The following is a 22,620-nucleotide window of genomic DNA, read 5'->3' on the forward strand; positions in this document are numbered from 1 at the left end:
GAAAAGAAAGAAATGCAGCCCATACCGACATTAACAACAGTGCACCAATTTCGTCCGCTATAAAAATGCATGCTTCCCGGCCTGTACGTTCATTGGTTTCTTATTGTTCCACCAATTTGGCAGTGTGGAATGTCTTCTTAAATCTTTTTTCTTATGGTAATTCTTTCTTCCAATTACGGTTATAGTTCCGGCCTATAGGTTTCTCTTTTATTTTGATTTTTCAGACTTTCCTTTCTTTCTCCAATCTTCTGCTTCGACTTTTATACTGGAATTGCAGTGTCCATCTTTCTTTCAAATCCATACTTTCAGTCTTTCTTCTCTGTTGTACTTCCTTTGTTTCCACTAAAATGGCAACAAATGATGTTGGCAAATCAGGTGCTTCTTGCTGCAATTCACTCTCTGCACCCTGTGCTTTTAAATTATCTGATGGAAAACTTTCAGTTAATGGGGTCACATTACTTTCTGAGGTACCTGAAAATGTAACTCTCACCAAATTCTGTTCATCACCTCAGTCATCAGATGCGCCAGTGCCCCTAGTACAGAAGGTCCAATCTGCATCCCATAGAGGTGGGTTTCTTGGGTTCAGCACACGTGAGGGATCTGATAACCTGAAGACTTCACTGGGTCGATTCACAGAAAGAAACTTTTTAAGCATCTTCAGATTCAAAACATGGTGGTCTACCCAGTGGGTAGGACGAAGTGGATCAGATTTGCAGATGGAAACCCAATGGCTGCTTCTTGATGTCCCTGAACTGGGTTCCTATGCCTTGATTCTTCCATTGGTTGAAGGTTCATTCAGGTCTGCCCTCCATCCTGGGACTGATGGCCATGTCATTCTCTGTGCTGAGAGTGGTTCAACCAAAGTAAAAACTTCAACTTTTACAGCATGTGCCTATGTTCATGTGAGTGATAATCCATATGTGCTGATGAAGGAGGCTTACGGTGCTGCTAGAGTTCATCTCAACACCTTCAGGTTGCTGGAAGAGAAGTCGGTTCCATCCCTCGTCGACAAGTTTGGTTGGTGCACTTGGGATGCCTTCTACTTGACAGTGAATCCTGTTGGTGTTTGGCATGGAGCTAAGGAATTTGTGGAAGGAGGTGTGCCGCTGAGATTCCTGATAATTGATGATGGATGGCAAAGCATCAGCTTGGATGGAGAAAACCCATTTGAGGATGCCAAAAATCTGGTTTTGGGAGGTACCCAGATGACTGCCAGGCTCTATAGATTTGAGGAGTGTGAGAAGTTCAGGAAGTACAAGAAAGGAACAATGTTGAGCAATTCTCCACCAGCATTTGATCCAGCAAAGCCGAAGATGCTGATCGGTAAGGCGATCGAGCTCGAGCAAGCTGAGAAAACATGCGAAAAGGCAATTCAGGCTGGTGTCACCGAATTATCCGGCTACCTGTCAAAGATTAAGGAGCTAAGACTGCAGCTGCATGAAATGTATGCTGGCAAGGAACAGGAGAATGAAGCTATTGCAGAGAGTGACTGTTGTGAGCCAATAAGCAGGGGAATGAAGGCATTCACTAGTGATCTGAGGACTGCTTTCAAAGGACTGGATGATATCTATGTATGGCATGCTCTCTGTGGAGCCTGGGGTGGTGTTAGGCCTGGAACCACACATCTCAACTCCAAAATAACTCCTGTGGTTGTTTCTCCAGGACTTGCAGGGACAATGACAGATCTGGCTGTTGAGAAGATTAAAGAAGGTGGCATTGGACTAGTTCATCCTAACCAAGCAACTGATTTTTATGACTCCATGCATTCGTATCTTGCAAGTGCAGGAATTACAGGAGTCAAAGTTGATGTCATTCATGTAAGTGAACTTATTTCCTTCCCTACATTTAGTTACATATGCGGTACAGATGACATATCGATGGATAAAAATATCAGGAATATGTCAAATAACTATGAATGTTTTGATCAACTTGCATAATAGTTTGCAGGGTATCACATATATAAAGTTGTCTTATCAAAGTCAAAATATTAGTTTCCCTTCACATTCTTGAATCCTTAAAACTATATCGTACCTTGTGAACCGTTGATCAAGTTGATTATTGGATAACTCATTAATCAATCTAGATAATCTTCGCATTTACTCAGTTAACTTATGCAATGAATTTCTTACATATACATGCATGTAAGTTTGTTTTGCTTTCTGAAGACGCTCGAATATGTCTCGGAGGAATATGGTGGGCGGGTTCAGCTAGCTAATGCTTATTATGGGGGCCTGACTAAATCACTTACTAAGAACTTCAAAGGTACAGGATTGATCTCAAGCATGCAACAATGCAATGATTTCTTCTTTCTTGGGACCTGGAAAATATCAATGGGAAGAGTGGGTAAGTCTGTATCACAAACACATTCTTCAAAAAACCGATCAATCACCAATTTTGAGAAAAACAGCAACCTTTGCGTCATAAATTTCTTGTGTTCTTTCAGGGGATGACTTCTGGTTTCAAGATCCAAATGGAGATCCAATGGGAGTCTACTGGCTGCAAGGGCTTCACATGATTCACTGTGCTTACAATAGCCTGTGGATGGGACAAATTATCCAGCCAGACTGGGATATGTTCCAGTCAGACCACCTCTGTGCAAAGTTCCATGCTGGTTCGAGGGCCATTTGTGGAGGACCTATCTATGTGAGTGACTCTCTGAGCGGCCATGACTTCCAACTCATCAAGAAACTTGTTTTCCCAGATGGAACCATTCCCAAATGCCTGCATTTTGCACTCCCAACAAGGGACTGCTTGTTCAAGGACCCGCTTTCTGATGGTGAAACAATACTGAAGATTTGGAACTTTAACAAGGTAAAACGATTCCAGAAGTCAATTTTTCCAAACACAACCACCATTGTTACTCACTGAATTATACTAAATTAACCATATAATTGCAGTTTGGAGGGGTTATCGGCGCATTTAACTGCCAGGGAGCAGGTTGGAATAGGCAAGAGCAGAGGTTTAAAGGGTACCCACAATTCTATAAGCCAGTTTCAGGATCAGTTTGTGCAAAAGACATTGAGTGGGATCAGAAAAAAGAAGCTGCTCAAATGGGAGAATCAGAAGAATATGCAATCTATCTCAGCCAAGCAGTGAGGCTACTGACAGTGAATTCGAGATCAGAAGCAATTCATATCACCATCGAGCCATCTAGCTTTGAAATATTCAGCTTTGTGCCCCTAAAAAGGCTTGGACAGGCCTTCAAGTTTGCACCAATTGGACTGGTTGACATGTTCAACAGTGGAGGAACAATTCTGGATATGGTGCACAGTGAGGCAGAAGGTGAGACCAGTGTGAGGATTCAGGTCAAAGGAGCAGGTTCCTTCCTGGCCTATGCCAACGTGAAACCAAAGTCAATCAGCATGAATGAAGTAGGAACTGAATTTGAGTGGTTGGACGGTGCAAAACTTCTCATAGATGTCCCGTGCAATGAGCAGTATATCTCGGACCTCATGTTCCATTTTTCCCTTCTGTCCCTTGATTATTGATTAAGGATAGGCCAAAGGACCTATTATTTGTTCTATTGTCTTTGAATGAATTAATAGCATCAACGCTTGTATTTTCTGCTATTTTGGGTCCCATAAGTCCTGCCCCCCACCCAGGTCCTAAAGCAGAGCTTGATCTCAGGGAAAGGGGAAGGTGTTTCGGCCTTTTCGGCGCACCCTATTGAAATTAAAGATGAATTATTTTCACCTAGATAAAGAAAAAGATAAAATCAGCTTGCACCAATGTCTAACCTTTTCTGCTAGAACATAAAGTTATTTGCCTTTGTTATGTTATTAAGTAAAAGATGCGCAGCTAGTATTTGTGAATTTACTGGAAGGCCCTGAATCGACCCACGCAGACAAGAACAAACGGTAAGGACGCCACAATTTCAAGGGAAAATAGGTGTTTTTAAACAGATGGTGCAAGTTTCCTTTTACAAGGGGCTTTCTGCAACGTAATTTAGCGCCTGATTTACAATAATTGATGACCTTATCATGAAGAGCTATTGAAATATGAGCAACTAAAGACTGCTAACTCTAAGGTCACTTTCGGGAAATGAATGATCGATGCTTCGAGCTTGCAAAATTTTTTGTGACAGATTATTAGTGTCCGATCAGTATAATTTGGACAATTCAATTTATTTTCAAGGAACTGAGCCATGCAATAACAGAAGAGATACAACCCACGGGTATTAAGTAAATACTAGGGGCCAAAAGATGAAAATGCCCCTAAAAAGACCTTATGAAGGACAAAATTTAAAAAAATATTATTTCAACAAGGAAAAAAAGGTAACACGATGGGCCTCGTATTGATGGTATTGCGAGTGAATGTCCTAACATTAAATGGTGTTTCATAGATCTGCTTTATCCTTTGTTCATAGAACATTCACATCTTGTTTCATCTTCAAAACAACCCCTGAGCAGTCGTTTATCAATAACACAGCTTGTAACAAACTATTTCATGAATATGCTTTAAAATGTGACAGATTCATTGAACCCTTGTGAGCAGATTCATAAAATACTTTAATAAGCATTCTCTAAATCAATCCTAATCTTTGAACCACATTTTCGAGCACATTCTTCAGGGCCCTAAGTTTTCAATAGAACTGTCATAAGAAGGCGGCGCCCTTTCCCATGACAGAAAAACCACCAGCACCACCAACACCGACGCTCGCATCCCCAAACAAAATATGTGGCTCCACTGCTTTCACGAGTGCTAGGACCAGATTGCCCTAAACTTTTGTCCAAAAAACGGACGACTTGCCTGAAACCACTGTCTTAGTCCTTGCCCATCCAATTACAGGGTCAAGAAAACTTGGACGATAAACAAACAGCAAAGCACGGAAGGAATCATTCTTCCTGCTATTTCTTTCTGCATTTGCAATATAAATGACAAATCTACAATAACACTTACTACACATTGAAGGCTCAATTTTTTTTCTTGTCATTCTTCCGTTTGAGGATATAAACAAAAAGTTACAGAAGCCTGACAGGCACTAACAAAAATCGTGATGGCAAAACTCTACTTGCAAGCCCTTTCCCTTATTACCCCAGCTAAGCAGTCATCTATCAGGAGATGAAAAGAAAATCACGAGGAAATAAACAATGAAACCAGCAACCAGTATCCCCCCATAGATGAATGTTTGTGATGATTGCATAGGCATCTTATACTTGATCTCGCAGCACTTCATCTTCTCCTTCTCCGAGGCCAACACACGGTCGACATATCTGAAAAAGAAAGTTGGAAAATAAATGGGAATCAGCAAGAAAGGTGATGCTACATAAACCAGAATTTGCAATAAAAAGTAAGAACTGAATATAATTTTCACTGAGATCTAAAGTAGTTATCAAGAGACCCTAATGTACACATCCAAACTCTTGATTAAACAAGATACCACTCCAAAATTGATATGGTTCTCCATGTTGGGAACCAATATCAGATAACTTAGATTCTAATTTTCAGGGCCTGAAGCTCTGATATCCTTTCTATGGTATTGGCGTCTGGTTAAACACAGGTCTGCTGCCGCACGTACACCTGGGGAGGTCTCCATCAGAGCTTCCATTGAAACTCCAAGCCAAGTGAGTGGGTTGTTGGTCAGAAATGCCATAATACGTCACAGGCAAGAGAACGAAAGGCATAACACAGGGAGGATCACAATTTCGTATCCTAGGGCAAACATCCGAAACGCTCCCAGCATTAATGTCCACAAGAAGGCAACGCAATTTCAAGAATTTTAGGATGCTGATATAAGCAGGGATATGTATCACCCAAAAACGTACATGGGTCCTCATCAAGAAGTTGATTCAAGAAGTTCCATGTTTTATGTTTATTATCCCCTGTTCTAGTTGACCTTAGTTAAAAACTTTAAAGTTTAAACATCTGGATACACCTTGGAAGTTCCATGTTTTTTGTTTATCAACCCCTGTTCTAGTTGATCCTTGGTTAAAAACTTAAAACATCTGGATACACCTTGACCACCAGAAACTCCCCACAATGCTCTGGCCTCATGGGTAGATGATTGTGGCAATTCGTTGAGAACAACAATCTAACTATCAGTCTCAAAAGGAAAGATACATCTAGAAGACACGTAAGAAGGACAAGTGAAACGGCTTACTGTTGTGTAAATATCGTGCTCTGAAATATGTCTGAGCTGTTCAGATGTGCATCCTCCAACCGATGATCATACAACAGTGAGGAAAGGTCCACAAGTTGCTCTTCAAGGCTCTGCCATTAAGAAAGACCGAGATATTGTAAATGTTGGGCATTTAAGCAGTTTAAATTTTGAAATTTTCAGGAAGCTCCAGAACAAAAGGATCAGAGAAATGGCCTCCAATCAAGCTGCTAATTATTAGAACAGCTTCAGTTATTGGCATTTGCAGTAAGCTGAAATAGGAGAACTCACATCTAAGTACTTCTCTAAGCGCTCAACTAGGTCATGGGGAAGCGGTTCTGGTAAGTTGGTTGTTTTTTTATAGAACTTCTCTAGCCATAGTTCAGTGCCAGATTTCTTCTTTTTTCCTTTGATGGGTTCACCAAGAGGGGTTTTTAGGTATTGCCCAGCAAATGTTTGCACAGCCTGTAAGGATAGATAAAAGTTTAGTCAACAGAATATGAATAAAGCATAAAAGGTAAAAATGTTAATGCATTACCTCTGAAGTTTCACGTATTTTACGAAGAGAAGAGTCAACACGTGCATAAATTGTATTCCTCTGTAATAAAGCATAAAGCCACAACACAATCACTAAGCGGTTGAAACTTGTAACATAAAAGGGATATAAATAGCAAACTGATAATGGATGACAAACTCAATCAGATGTAAAGTGCAAGCTAATCTTAAAGAAAAGATGGAGAAATCAACAGAATGGTCCCAGCTCACAAGTTACAGATGCATAACCTGGGCTGCTTCTGATGAAGGCAGTCATGCACAAAGTATGGTACAGATCGCATTTCACACAGACGAAAATGGTCTCCCAGAATCACAATACCATTTTAGACTTTTTTTTGGAAGCTCAAAAAAAGGCAATACAGGTGGACAAACTAGAAGAACAAGTATGTAATGTATGGTAAACCATTAACATAAAAAATGAGTTCAAGGGGATTTGAGAACCAGATAGAATAGCGCAATTTCAGTAGCTTAAGCTCTCAATTAGTAGACTCACCAAAGCAACATCCTGAAGCATTTGACTAATCTCAGAAGAATTAGAGAACGGACCAAATGGGTGACAACCAGTGGCCCATAGCCAATTCAAAACTGGCCGTTCATGCACATGTGAGGTCTTCTCATAAGGCGCACTCAATCCACCCACTACAGAAGCCAGTCCAGCTAAAATATGCCGCTGTGCTAATGATGGTTGAGCATGTCTTCTCTCGGTTTCTGAAACATAGCTGCACCATAAAAGGTAACTTAACAACCAACTATTTTGGTTCACAGATAAAAATGCACAATCAATTGATAAGCTCATTCTATAGTCAAAGCCTCCAAGGACAGGACCTTCTTGTAACAACAAAAATCCCAGGATGCTTTGAGTATAAGCTGTTTTGATCAGTGTCAGAGATATTGCAACATTAACATAAAAATAAGGAAACAAAAAAACGGAAAATCTCAATATTTTGAAAAAGAAGGAAAATATATATATTTTGTTTTTTTCGTGTTTTTCGTTTTTTCACGATTTTTTCCTGATTTTTTTCATTTTTCTATTTTTAACAATAATATTACCATGGATTCAAATTAAATTTAAACTAAAGTATTTTTCATCATTTTTTCCATCATTAAAACATTCCTTCTATCACTTTTATATAGTTTTATTTATGTTTTCTTATTAATTTCATACTTAATTTTCTTATTTTTTTAAAATTTCTGAGATTTTTCAGAGATTTTCTCAAAGAAAATCCCCGAAAAATACCTGAAAATTTTTTCGCTGTTAAAAACCCGAGAATGATATTTGTGACAATGGTTTTAATTTGAAGGATCTCTTGAAAAATGTAAACTAATAGATAATATTAAGGTTATTTATGTTAAACATATCAAATTATAGTTTCATGAAGAAATGATCCAGGAAGATTGGAAAAGCCTAAACATGGCACCCACTCTATGTACACTTTACCAAACAGCTGAAGAACATAATCCACTAATACTCTCCTTGAAAAGAATGACAGAATTCTCCTCCATCATATAGGCACGACACCCTCCTTTTTCCTACATGTGACCCTTCTATAGCATGTTTGCCAACTTGTGCAAACTATATAAATTGTTAGGAACACAAAAAATATCCCTATAAAGGGACATGTAGCCATATGTAAAAGAATGCCAAAAGTACCACAGGAACTAGCCCTCCCTTCGGGATAGCTAATTGGCTACATAATTATTGACACTGTGTTTTTATAAAAAAATCCAATAAAATAACAAGAAGTTCAAAATATGGAAAAAAGGAGATACAACCAGTAGATATTAATCATTTAAGACATTGAATACAATCATAATTATTTATTTTTTACTTATTATAAAAAAAATGATAAATTGAAAAATACCCAAGTATCTTTTACACCTAAAATGCAAATTTTCTTGCTAACTGGAAATTCAGGATATCCTGAGGACCAATTATCTTCATATTAGATAACACAGTGTGCCCAGGAAACATTGGCATATAACTGAAACACAAAACACATAACTAGGTGATGCCGGAAGCCAAAGCGACACCTGGAGTGTCAAGTTGCAAAAGAAGGCAGCTCCATACAGATCCGCCTACAAAGGTTCCGCATGAATTGCGTACATACTACATAGTGATCCTATGACTACAATTGCATGCTATGGGTTTCTAATGATAATGATTTCATACTCCTTGTTCATCCAGGAACATTCTCTGATCAGTGATGCTGAATACAGCCTTATGGAATATTGAATCTTCCTCATCTGTTCAGGAATGCTAAGAGTTCCGTTCTATCTCTAGGTATATAAAGGGCATACCATATTGTAAAAATGTTTCAATCTCCAGGCACCTTGGAAAGCCCAAGTTACTGAAATCTGCAGCCGTTTTACTTCCATATTTCAAAGTGTCGCCCAGGATGGGAGACTGTTTGCGTCCAAGACAAGGGCCTGGATACTACTCTCTGTATATTATAGACATGCATAGAAACAAGAACAATTAATACCATAAAATCTTTCACACTGAGTAATGCATCACATCAAATGGTCAGGCTATAGCTACTAAATAATATTATTGAGTTATATTTGGCTTACAACCTATGTCACATAGGTGCAGGGTGCGGGTGCCAGAGTGGCACATCTCAACAAATTTAGGTGCGGCAGTGCGGCGAGGGTATTTTTTATTATTATTATTATTATAATATATGTGTGTGTGTGTGTGTGACAAGTTAAAGAGGAAATGAAAAAACCGTAAAACAGTAAAAAGTCAGTGCAGGCTGCAACAAAATAAATACTGATTTAACATTTTAATGTTAAAAACTTAAAACAGAACAGTTAAAACAGAAAAATAGCATTATAGAAGGCTTAGCAGCGCTCATAACTCTTGAGTGGCTGAGTCTTGACCGCAGAAACCAAAAAATGAAACAGAAAACAAATAAGAACAGTCAATGAAACATTCTCTCATTCAGATGGCAGAAGCCAAACTAAGATGCATCGTTACAAATTGAAAACTAACATGTAATGAAAAAATGAACAAACGTAAAAACGAAAAAGAAAATCCACAATCAATACGACCACAATAAACTAATAAAGCAAAGAAAGGGGTTGTAAGATGAGATTATTTGAAGTAATGAACCAAAGAAAGAGCAGATGTCAGAAAAAAATGCTACACGCTCTGCTGCCGAAAGAACAACACGCCTGCCTCCCGTCTGGTTGTAGTCACTGCCGGAAGATATAGATGCCTGCCGCTTGCCCGATGGTTGTGGAGGACGGTCGGTCACAGGTGCTTCAACACAAGAGGCAGCGGGAAGGGGCACGATTGTGCCCTACATTGTTTTAACAAGATAAAAAATATAAAAAATCAAATAATGGATGAAAAAGTCCATGACGCCACTTGACCGCACGCGAGTCGGGAGCAAGTCCAAAAATGACAAAAATGGTTAGGTGCGGCTGACCGCACCCGACTCTTTTTTACTATGACGGTGCAAATCCGGGCCGCACCTGCACCCCTGCCACTTTGACGCTGGTGCATTAACAAATTTGAAGTGTCTGTGTGACTTAGCTTACAACCTTTGTTATATGGGTACTACTGTAAAGGCAGTGTACCCGTACAGGTTAGGTACGACACCGGTGTTGGCACTGGTACTGTCCCGGGTACCTCTTGGGTATTGGTCAAACAGTACCAGATACGGTCAAGGTACCCAGGACTGTATCCGTCTGATTTAGGACTCGATCAAAGTTGAACGAGTCCTTTCCTATCCAAATTTAGGATTTCTATTTTGTTATTTACACCATTTACACTCAAGAAACACATTCAAAGCTGTGTTTTCATATTTTGTTCAATAGTTTCTTCTTTAGAAACTATAAATTTTGAATCATGAATGTGTTATTTTGTTTGAATTCTTATTTTATGTTTCATATATATAAAGATATACAGCCGTACTCCCGTACCCAAGTTTTTTTATTATAGTCCAAACCAGTACCCGTACCAAATACCCGTGTTGGCACACATACCTGTACCTATGTGACATAACTTACAACATGAACAACATGACCTGGAACCTTCTCACAAGGCAGAGTTCCAAAAAAGCCAACTAGACAATATGCATCTACTCACCTAGTTTTGTTCACATGTGTGTTCAACAAGATTCAACATCAAAAGGTTGAATAGGATGGAGAGTGACAAAAAACAGTTTATAGTGAAAATCGAACAAATTGGAAACATAACGTAAATAAAACATGCAATTGCTTACCTCAAAGGTATTTTATCATTGTTGTGCTGGAGAACGATGACAACATCATTGCTTGTCCACACCAAGCTTTCCTCATCCATCAGGAGGTTTGCATCAACATCAGCTAGGGACAGCACAAAGCTATCAAAACACAAAATAGTGAATGTACATTTAGTTTTAGATAAGAATAGGATATGCATTCATCCGTAATTAAGCATGACAAAGCTACAGTGCAGATGAAAGGAGGAATTTATCCAAAAAAAGGTCAGCTAATGGATAAAATTGCATGAGACAGAAGGAAAAAATTCTCAGAACCATCTATATATTTAAATTACATGACAGCCAATATAGCATATCCACAGCTGTAAACATGAGGTACACCTGGAAACAAGAATTAAAAGATGGAAGATTCTGAAATATGTGTGCATGATGACATCCATAACTGTAAATATAGCTGTACAATACATGTGTATTTGGCTACATGTAAACTAAAAGCATAAAGATGTAGATTGCGCTTTGGTTTAGTTATGGAGTATCAATTATGAATTAAAAAAATAAATAAAAGCATGTCATTTAATTAAGGGCAAATGGGCAATACTCCACGCAATTACCACAAAATATACAGATAAGTCATACAATTAAGAGATACTAGGATAACTAAAATAGATGGTTTTAATATTCAGTATAATGGATAAAATGGCTGGGTTGCAGAATGAATAAACCAGCCTAAAATCGACATTCCACACTACAGGCATGAAGCTCATTTAGTCTTTTGGAGGCCTGCTAGCTCATTTAGTCTTTTGGAGGCCTGCTAGGACATTCTTCTGTTCCACAAGTTGTTTGCATAAGAATTCTCCTTGTCAAAAAACCAACAGGTAGCCCTTTTCAGAGGCTAATCTTCTTTTGCACTTTGATTACCACATATGTGCATGTAAATATGAGGCATTTGCTATATACAAACGTCAAGAAGCAAAATTATTTAATTACAGACAGAATTCAGTGAATTGAAACAACAGGTCAGAAGTAAAGACACTCTTCTAGACCCTTTTCTTTCTCCATTTACATTATCATGCAAATGGACTTCCCTCACTGGAAAAAAGGTCAGATATCATCCTCATTCCCGGGAAAGAAGAAGCTGGAATAGAAATCACAAAGTAAAGCTTCCATAAATCAAGATAAGGAGGAACAAGAAGTGATAAGGAAATGTGCAAGAAGAAAGTTACTTAGATCCTCCAAGAAAGAAAAAGATGACACCATGGTCCACACTGGAAACAACAGTACTAACTAAATTTTATGCTTGAAAAAATTTGACAGATGTTAAATTATTAATGTGTTTTGATAAAAATGATTTCCTATTTTCTTATGTATGGAAATGTAAAATTTAGATTACCATCATAAATTGTATGAGAACACATATATCTTAAGTCCAGGAAACGACAATAACATTGTCAAAAGTATGGTAAACAGGAATTACAGCAAAACAAAGTACTAGCAGAAGAGAAATAAGAGAACATTTTTCGCATAAAAGAAAGTGCTGAATCTTTTTCTTTTGCTCTACTGTACATCTATTGTTTAAGAGGTCATAATTTAATAAGAACATGTTAGGGAAAGAACCTGCCATGCATGTTCTTCTTTTATCCAATTAAATAGATTAATTAAAATATTCTCCCTTATAGAAGGTGTATCTCATTCGTTATGAATGCTTTGGTTCTTATTATGTCTGCATATGCCAAGACAAAAACTGACATATGCAGAGATGTGCACCCCATGAGATGAGAAACGAAGTTCGGAATTGTCTAACTTTTCCCTCAAAGATATGAACAAAAATGTCTAGATAGACCAAAAGATCTCGCTTATGAATTCTAACCGTCAGGACAATATGAAAATTTCCAAATAAAGGGTTACTTCTGAAAATGATGTGCATGATAAGGAATTTTAAGTCCTTAATTTCTCATAACAATTTGTTTTAACTCACACAGGAATAACTCTGGTCCCATAGGTTCTATACAGATTCCCATGCTTTTTCTTCTTGCTTGTTTTCTTCTCCTTGGCAGAGGTAGGGGTGTACGAAGCCCAAATAGGCCGATGCTTGATAACGGAATCACCTGATTCATCAGACTCGTCCATCCAGTGCTGAGTAAGACATGGAGTCAGTTAAAAAATCAAATCCAATGATATGAAATAACAGCATACACAGAATAGCATAAGTATGTTCTGTAATTCTGTATGCGTCTCTGTGTGTGCGCGCATGTGTGTGTGCGTGTGAGAGAGAGAGAGAGAGAGAGAGAGAGATGACTAATTACCAACCTGGCGAAGAAAATATTTATTTGAAAGGGTAGGATCAGAAACCTCAAGCAAACCAGCAGCGAGGACATCTGTTGACCGTTCCATTTCCTACAAATAAATGGTCTTGCACAAACTATTAAAACAGAAGGAAGCAAAAATTACAATATAAGAGCTTGATAGAGAACTAAAAAAAAAAAAATGATTCTGACAATGGAAAATATCATCATTCTGGCAATGGAAAAGCTTTTGCTAAAAATGAAATATAGGGTAAATTATGTTCATTATCTGACTCTATGCAAAAACTCGAGAAAGTTCGGCTTTAAGACTTCTGCTTTTTTTTTCTGCACTGATGAAAACAGAACATTATTTTTGACAACTGTCAAAAGCTTTTATCGAGACCGTATGTTGTTCCCAAGTAGCACCTTTAGGTCAAGGAAACAAATAATGTGAATCATTTGAGCTGGAGGAAACAGACATTTTTGAAGATCAATTATTACTCCATATATTTGCACCTAGAAGTTCCACGGAAGAGCACTTACTTCTTTTAGAACTGCACCATCCAAGTAAGTTTTTGTGTGAACATGAAAGCGACCATCCGTCTTCGTCTCTTGGAGGGAATGGCCGCGTAATGCTTTTGAAACTGCAATTGCCAACTTCTCATGGCCATGTAAAGCATGAGCACCTCCAACAATGACGACTTCTTGCCCAGCATGAACCATTTTTCTCACCTGAAATAGAAGTTCCAGCATTGAATAAAAGCAATTTATTCAAAGCAATTTCAGCTTCAATGTAGTTGTATTTAACATGGCAAGATCCATTTTCATAGCTATAGTAGCAAATACCACCAATATTCAGGAATATTGAATATTCTTTGGATGCATATGAAAAAGACAAAAACAAAAAAAAAGTACATATTGAATAAATGCTCCCATGATTTCCCATAAATGTACAAAAGGCAGACAGAACGCTTGCATTGTTGTGATAACAAAGAAAATACTAGATTAAGAATCATGAGGTTCAGTTAAACCAACAGGAAAAAAATAAATTTTATTAGCATCTGTCGAGAGAGGCGAAGACACAAAAACAAGATTCTGGCCAGAGGTTGTCCCAGAAGTTGAGACATTAAAGATATCTTTGTACAATATTAAGCATGTAACCAGCTAAACATCAGGCAGCAGTCAGCCTCTCACATCAGCTCACAGGTAAAAGGAGATTTATATGTCATGCATGCTCCCGATCCACCTCCACATAGTTCTATTTTCTCGAAAAAGGAAGGGCGACCTCCTATAACACCTCCTATAACGCACGCACACACACACACACACACACGCACAGAGAGAGAGAGAGAGAGAGATGCAATGAAAACAACATTCATGTGAGGACGTGTCAATATAAGTGTCTTGACAAGGGAAGATACGTATGACATGATATGAATACTCCAGCTTTCTGCACTTTACCTTCTATATTAGCAGCGTATACCACTAACAATGTGAGGGCGTGTCAAATAACCAGCAATATCTTTTCTTCGTGCATTGCAGTTGCACTCCAAATTAGTAAAACCAAACATATAAAAACTTGCCGAGTCAACCCGGTGACTCGGCTAGGCTCGCCCCCCTAAGGAGTCAACCCAATAGGGTGACTCATTTCACTTCATACTTCAATATTTTATTGCTGTTTATAGTTGATACATGTTAAGAACTTAAGATATAAGTTTTGTTTGTTACTTTCTTAAACATGTAAGTTCAGTTAGTTAAAGTCAAGCAATATTAAATTGATTGAGTTTATTAATGTCTTTCCATTCGGCATACTAAATTGCAACAGTTCAAGGAAGATGAACTTAGTTGTGACTTCACTTTATGTTAGTTTGACTTTTTTTTAATAATATAAGTGAAATCAAGTCATTTTACAAACTTTTTATGTTTAATAAACAAGTTATATATTGCTTTTTCTTAAAGAAAAGTAAACGTAACCCGGTCTAAGTCACTGAGTTGACCCGCCAAGTCACGAGTCGAGAACCAGCTCAAAGGCTTTCCCATCCCAGAACCTAGTCGAGCCGAGTCCAGAGTCACTGGGTTTTCAAACAAACGTTGTTATGACTTATGAACATGTTTACTACAGCAAATAATCCATAACATGGAATAATAATAAATGAAAACAAAATTATGTAAGGAAATAAAGATGTGAAGCGTGGAGAATGTATCAAGATGTGAAGAATGGAGAATGTACTACAAAAGAATCTATGAAGTAATTGAGCACACCTCTCTGTCAATTGCGTGTATATCAATGCTGTAATTATGGCCAGCCTCAAATAAACTATACCGATTATGATTTTGCAGGACAATTATAGGCACAAGTAACCGAGTGTTTAGTTCAAGAGCTTCAAACCTGCAGGAAACAGAGATATTCAAATCAATGAAAACCTTGTGAATACATATAGATATGAACTTCTAGATACACACAGGATGGCGTAGCCCAACTAGGTCCATAGGCCATACAGATGAGCCAGAGCAAGCCCATGGCCTGTGGCCTGTTGCCAAGCCCAACCAGGTTAACATCCCATTAATCAGGCAGTGGTTTCCCCTACCTTTGTGCAATTCTGGAAGTGTTGTGTGAGAGAGAGACACAAAGAAGGGGGTGATGGGAGGTTGCAGAGTTGCAACCTTGAGCAAAAAAAGGTCACTGTGCCTGCATATGCAGTCATGCTTACAAGCAAAGAAGAAGATTACCGAACATCCGGTGCCATAACATGCTCAATTGTGGTTGAAATCAAAGCAGCCAGCTGTCCAACAAAGACATCCTCAGTAGAACTACTGCTCATTAGCTTGTCCCTTAAAAATATCACATTATGCAGCCTAGGGATCGTCTTATAACTGATGCTTCCTTCTTCAGCTTCTATCTTTCCATATGTGCAAGGGCCTGCTGAAAGGTCAATGACAGCATATCTGCATGGCACATAAATTTTCAATTTCCAGTCTTATGATAAAAGAAAAGTACGCAAAAAGTCACATTAATGAGGACACAAAAGAGAGAGAGTTATGGTTCAAGCTAAAATATGGAGATACAATGAAAAGTCATCAGTCATGCACTTGCAGCCACAACAATTGGTGGAGAAACTGAGTGAAGGATTATCCATAAGTGTTCTGAACCACAAACTGTAACTTCACTCAGGAACACGATCATCTAGAAAATGACTGATGCCTTAGGAACTGCACTTTCCATAAAGTTAAACCAGCGCACTAGAAAATTTATATTATTACTGTGAAAGGGGTGAGTTTATAACAAAAAGTCAGTAATCTTAGTTTTCCATTATGCCAATAAATGAAGGATGTGATGAGATCATGAAACCTTACCCTCCAAAGAAAGCCCACTAACCTCAGCTCAGGGGTCAATTGCATGTAACATTTCTCTGAAGCATCAATTAAAAAGCCAAAAGCAAAAAGCCCCCGCTCATTCCAACCAGGAAGCAAGTCTTAGCACAATGATAACTCCAGCTCCAACCAAAAAAATTCTTTAAGGGAATGAAAGAAGCAACAGAAAAGCCTCCTCCATTAGACAGCTCCAGCACCAAACCAGAATTTTTATTGCAGACAAGATGAATTTGAAAGAAAGAGACTGTAAGAAGTTCACCAACAAATCCACCTCATCACAGAAGAGGATGTCCATGAAGATGAACTATAGATGAAGGGCACCAGGAGGTTCACTTCCAAGTTTATAGACGTAATCCCAATTCAAATATCACATTATGTGGTTCGTTCTTAAAAACCATCCATCATGTGTATATCTATTAGGTGATAATGCATATGCAGGTCAGACATTTTTCCAAAAATTGAAGCTGTAGGATGAAGAGTACAGCATAAAGCTAAGAATGCATGATTCAAAACAATCTCTTTACTGACTGTACTTATATATTTTACTATGTGCAAGAAACATCCTGCACATGAAGTTTGCCCCAGTAAAAGAAAAATAATAAACAAATTGATTCTATGATTTTGTTTCCTCTTGTTACAAATAAGGGGAAAAGGCATTCAATGAGGATGAAAGCACAAGCTCTAGGTAAATATTAAGATGTCCAAGGAATGCAGATTATACAGGATGCTTTAAAAAAAATGCATGTGTCATAAAATTTATGAAATAACTTCTTTGCTAGTGCATATATTGTTCCAAAGTTCCAGCTAGTACTTTCCATGCATCAAGAGGAAACCAAACTATAATACTCATCATTATCATGCCAAAATTGAAATTTCTTGACATTGTCAACTTATCCAAAAATAAGCTCAAGCCACAGGATATCACTAATAAGGACTTCATCAAATAAGTTTAATTAGATGTAACTGCAAATCAAACATACCTGCCAGAACCTAACCAAACTTGAGAGGCACCACCTCTATTATAACGATAGCGATAAATGTAACCACCCTCTTGTTTCCTTAGCTCATCATTTGTGAGCTCATTCATTCTGTCATACATTAGCCTATCAAGATCAATTTCTTTGTTTCTAGGATCCATTCTGACCTGCAAAAGGAGGAGATATCAGCTCTAACTTAAAACAATAAACAAGAAGTTTCTTGATTATTCAAAGAACTTAGTCATCAGCTAGACAATAATGTCAACAGCATCACCCACATATGTTCTCATTGCATGCAAGCATCAAACAGAGGAAGAAGTGACATCTCATACTATTGATATATCCCGGTGTTAGTATTTACAACACGAATTAGAAGAAGCCCTTCACCTTGTCAAAATTCACAATGAAAATGACACTGGGTAGAGGTTGATCCTTCTCAGTCCTAGAAGAATCACCATCCATGTCAAATATGAAGGAGTATAGTTGCTTAAAGACAGGCTCCACTTCAGTTGCTTCCACCTCAAAAACAGGGACTGTCATGCCATATTCACTCTAGAGTGCAAAGGAATATATCAGCTTATGCACCAGCAATCCAATTTCACAAAATTATATTAAACTAATACCAACCTATTTAAAAGAAAAAATGTATGACATGGTGAAAGGCAACATTACCTCTCTTGCAGTTCCAGCAGGAACCATGGCTGCCTTCAATGATTTCTCAAGAGCTATAAGTTCTGGCTGTCCAACCTGCCAGAAATGTTCGCAATGCATATACTTATTTTCAGACTAGCAACTTAATATCAGAAAAATCCAACAAAATACAGATGATACCATTCTTAGACACTTCAAAAGTCTAAACAATGGCAACAAAAATTCTATATATTACCAGTGCTTAAGGACAAAATTGACCCTAAATGGCTAAATCCTTAACAACAACATGACAAAAAACCAATAAAATCCTAATGGAGATTAAGGTTCCTTATTCATGCAATAAAGGAAATAAGTTTCAGGATATTACATCAACATCTAATTATCAAACTACATTGATTGCTTAATTATGTAGTGTAACAGAAGATTGGATATGTTATAAATAACTAAGTAAGCAGTGCTCAAGCAGTTCCATTGCAACAGGACCATTATTATAGAAAAAAAGAGTCATAATCAACGATAAGTGATGTATTATTCAGCAGTAAGACTTCCATAACATATTGCCAGAGGCTTAATGCACATGTCCAAAGTTCCAAAAATTTTTACAACTCTTAGCATGAAAGATAGGATAATGACAGTGAAAAACCTGTTCAGAAATGGCAAATTGAAACAATAAATCATTTCAAAGCCAAACAAACTAGCCAGCAAAGAACAAAATTACATAATTACATTCAAGTGCTCCAAGTCAATAGCAAAAGGCTTGTGACAAGGTTTCTGTTCTTAGTTTGTTGAAAACACAACATATGAAATATCGATGGTACAGTGCGCTAAGTGTGGATGCCCCACATGTTTCATAATCAAGGCTTACGCACACAAACAAGAAACTTAGAAGCTGATTTTAATAATTTTATGTGGCATCCAATCTTGTCCTTGGAACAGCAAATCCCAAAGCAGTTATGCATTCATAATACATAACAGGCTAGCCAGCATTGAGGTTTTGTACTACAAAGAAAGATAAGATACTTTGTCTACTTCTATTCCAAGTATGGTACATCATATGAAAGCAATATACAAGACCAACAATCAATCATCAGAATAAAAGATGTTTAATTATGCAAGGCTTGTTCGCTTTGAACCCTGGAAAATTCAGACGTACAAGATTTGACATGTAGTCTATTATCAATTGTGTACATATCAATGTTCCGGACAACCTTCAAAGGCAAAAAAACTTTGGAAACCACCTAGATTCAAAGCTTGGAGAAAGTTTTTGAACCACAAACTCGATAGATAACAATCTAAAGTTCACAATAAATTGCAGAAAATCAAAAGTTGTCACTAAACATGGGAGCAGCTGCAACACCATGCCACAACCTCAACTACTTTTCATCGACCCAAACGAGGAAATGAACAATAACTTGTTCCTTCTTTTGCTCCCTAGGGAACGCAAGAAGCAGTCAAAAACTTACAGAGATAACATTGTAGAACAGCCGGTGTATGGGGAACGCAAGAAACAGTCAAAAACTTACAGAGATAACATTGTAGAACAGCCGGTGTTCGATATCCAGGAGCTCGCCTGTCTCCAAACAAGCGGGTCGCCGCGTCGGATAGCTGATCTTCAGAAACTCCTCCAGTTTATGTGCATCAAGTGTATATCTGTACCCGCCGTCGGCGTTAAATCCGACCAGAACAACGTTAATCTCTAGCGGCACTTGAAACGGGACCTTTTGAAACAGAAACAAAAAAAATGCATCGATAATTAGAAACCCAGAAAACGAATCGCAAACATCCTTCAATCTCCATGTCAGCAGTAGACAGTAATAGGACGAACTCAAGGCGAATTAGACAGGATATAATGGAAACCCTACAAGGATAACTTACCGTTCAGAAAAATTCACTCAGAAATAACTAACCTTCATCTCTAACTGGTAACTGCTCGCTAATTAGAACGTCAGAAAACGAATCACAAGCATCCGCCAATCTCCATTTCAGCAGTAGGAAGACGAACTCACGACGAATTGGATAATACATAATAAAAACTCTACCCAGAGTAATTTATCATTCAAGAAAGCTAAAGCGAAAATAACTTTAAGCTCTAAATGGCACTGCACAGGAATCGGGAAACAGAGAAAGAGTGTGTGCACATCCTTCAACCTCCCATCAGCAGTAAGAGCAACCAAGTCGTCGCGAATTGCACCACATATAAGAAAATTACTCGCCCGATACCGAGTTGCATTTTAAAGACACCAGAAGAAAAAAGAGCCGAAAAGAAAATTTTCGGAATAATTCAGAGGAGAAAAAAGAATTAGGGTCTAATCACCTCCGCACGGGAATGAAGCATCCGATGGAGATCAAAACGGACATCGTCCCTGACGTCGTGGAACGCGCTATGGTGCCAATGAGGATGTCCGGGATCTCGCCTGAAAACCTGCCGGACGGCGACGCATTGCGAGAGGAGTAGGAAGAAGAACAAGTAGTAGAAGACAGGGGAACTAATCCCTGGAGAAACGGGTTCCATTTTCCTCCCCCCTCTGGAGATCATCGAGTGGACTTTTCACTACCTCATCGTTCCCTCTTCAATGGATTTTCTTTGCGCCAAGATCGGCCCCTTCCCTCACGGTCGCCGTTTTATAGGCGGCTGCTTGAAAGGATCGGAAGTGACGATCGAGTAATCCATAGAATCGGCCATGGCCGATTCAGGGCTGCCAATGTTAATTGAAATATCTCCCAAAAAAAAAAAAAACTTTTATGTTTAAATTATTACTTTTTACATGTTCTGTTTATGACACTAGAAAATTAAAAATTACATCGACCCCGTATAAAAATTTAGGCATTTTTTATATTTGAATGAAATCCTTCCTCCTTCTCCTCTTAGTTTATAGGGTCTAGGGTTGCATTGAACTAAGAAGTGACCTTTTATCAATTATTTTGCCTCATAAACTATAATAAACTTTTTAATGTTATATTAATGAAATGTCTAGTCACACAACGTCTAAAGTCACCCTATTGACACTGGGTTTCCGAAATAAGAGAAAAATGAAACAATTCATGTTCAAGCTCAATTTGTTGACTTATCATCCTAGTAGCTCGAACTTGGTTCGTTTTAATTTGTCATGGCTAAGACTAACATCTAAAGAATCGACTTATGAACCAAAATGTGACCAAAATGTGTCGGCGAATCAAATGATCTATTGTTTCTTCTAAATTGGTTGACAATAAGGAAAAGTGTTTATCTTTTTTTTTTAAAGGTGAATAGTTCATTCCATTGCCTCTAAGAGATGTCACTACCTCCCTTCATCCTATTGTGTAGCCTCTTTAAGTTCACAGGCTATGTTTCGAGACCTTTTTCAGTCTAGAGGTACAGCATGCTAGGACATGACAAACATTCGAACATGAGTTTTTAGATGAGTCGGGGCAGCGGACCACCTTGCTGCCCAAATACGCTACCATTCCTCGGAGTAAAGTATTTAAAATTATAAATCTTCAAAACATTTAAAAATATTTATAACAAAAAATATGGCAGCCTTGAATCGGCCACCGAATCAAATCGGTTTGCCACATATTCTACTTGAATCGGTCAATTATTGTAGATTTGAGCAAAAACTGGTTAAGACCAACTCATTTGATAACGTACATAACTTGTTTGCTCCTCTTGTAGATTGTTCCGTAGGTTTGAACTCATTTATTTATTATTATTTATTTATTTTACTTATTTTATATTCTCATAGTTTGTATACCAAAACTCTCCCCACCATGGCTTATGGGGACATCGGACATGAAGTTCAAATTCGTCACTTGCTTTCTTTTCAATAAACTTCCCAATTTATGTTTGCCTTTTGGAAAGGAAACCCATCGCTTGCTTTATTGTAGTCTTTCTGAAAACATTGTTTTCTACTTAGGCTTCTTCTTTGCCATGTTTTTTAAATACTATATTTTGCTTAGCTAATGACTATTTGTGTCACATCCACACTTCATTTGCAAATATCAATTGCAAAAAATGGTAGCAGGATAAAAAGTTTCAAGCTATTTGAACAATTTGTTTCTGATTAGAAATATTTGAGAAGCATTAGGTTTACATACAAATAATATTTGAAAAGTATATGAGGAGAATTTCTCTCATCGCAATTGGAGTGCATACAAATGTAATGCTAAAATACATAGAGAATTTTCCTTTTTTTTTTCTCCTACCGAATTAAATTCATAATACCATTAGGTAACATTTGGTACGCTCAAATTTATTTCAAATTTTTAAAATTTTTCCAGTTTATCAAACATGAAAAAATTCTTTTGATCGTTGGAGCTGGAAACGGAAATATATGTTCGGAGAGCCGGAAAAAATTTTTCCTTTTTTATTTTGACCATTACCACCGCTGCCTCCCTCGCTCCCCTTCTTCCTCTCTCGCTCGCCTTCTTCCTGCGCCTCCCTCGCTCGCCTTTTCCTTACGCCTCCCTTCTTCCTCCGCCTCCCTTCTTCCTCCCTCGCC

General features: G+C 37.9%; 2 protein-coding genes across 2 annotated transcripts; one reads left to right on the top strand and one right to left on the bottom strand.

Moving 5' to 3' along the window:
• Positions 1-129: 129 nt before the first annotated feature.
• On the top strand, positions 130-3,488 carry LOC116255269 (stachyose synthase). Its single transcript, XM_031631043.1, has 4 exons — positions 130-1,817; positions 2,166-2,343; positions 2,444-2,811; positions 2,898-3,488. Exons 1-4 carry the CDS (start codon positions 348-350, stop codon positions 3,486-3,488), a joined length of 2,607 nt encoding a protein of 868 aa, XP_031486903.1. The 5' UTR covers positions 130-347.
• A 1,325-nt stretch (positions 3,489-4,813) lies between these two features.
• LOC116254248 (uncharacterized) lies at positions 4,814-20,748 on the bottom strand. The gene is made up of 16 exons (XM_031629492.2): positions 20,457-20,748; positions 19,666-19,860; positions 18,164-18,238; positions 17,879-18,043; positions 17,495-17,658; positions 15,873-16,088; positions 15,405-15,531; positions 13,686-13,874; positions 13,168-13,254; positions 12,836-12,993; positions 10,882-11,001; positions 7,146-7,371; positions 6,636-6,695; positions 6,389-6,562; positions 6,101-6,210; positions 4,814-5,213 (listed from the first exon to the last, which is right to left on the bottom strand). The coding sequence occupies exons 1-16, from the start codon at positions 20,676-20,678 to the stop codon at positions 5,048-5,050; spliced, it is 2,454 nt and encodes an 817-aa protein (XP_031485352.1). The 5' UTR covers positions 20,679-20,748; the 3' UTR covers positions 4,814-5,047.
• Between the last annotated feature and the right edge of the window lie 1,872 nt (positions 20,749-22,620).

This window comes from Nymphaea colorata, chromosome 5 (assembly GCF_008831285.2).
Source record: "Nymphaea colorata isolate Beijing-Zhang1983 chromosome 5, ASM883128v2, whole genome shotgun sequence".
Lineage (NCBI taxonomy): Eukaryota > Viridiplantae > Streptophyta > Magnoliopsida > Nymphaeales > Nymphaeaceae > Nymphaea > Nymphaea colorata.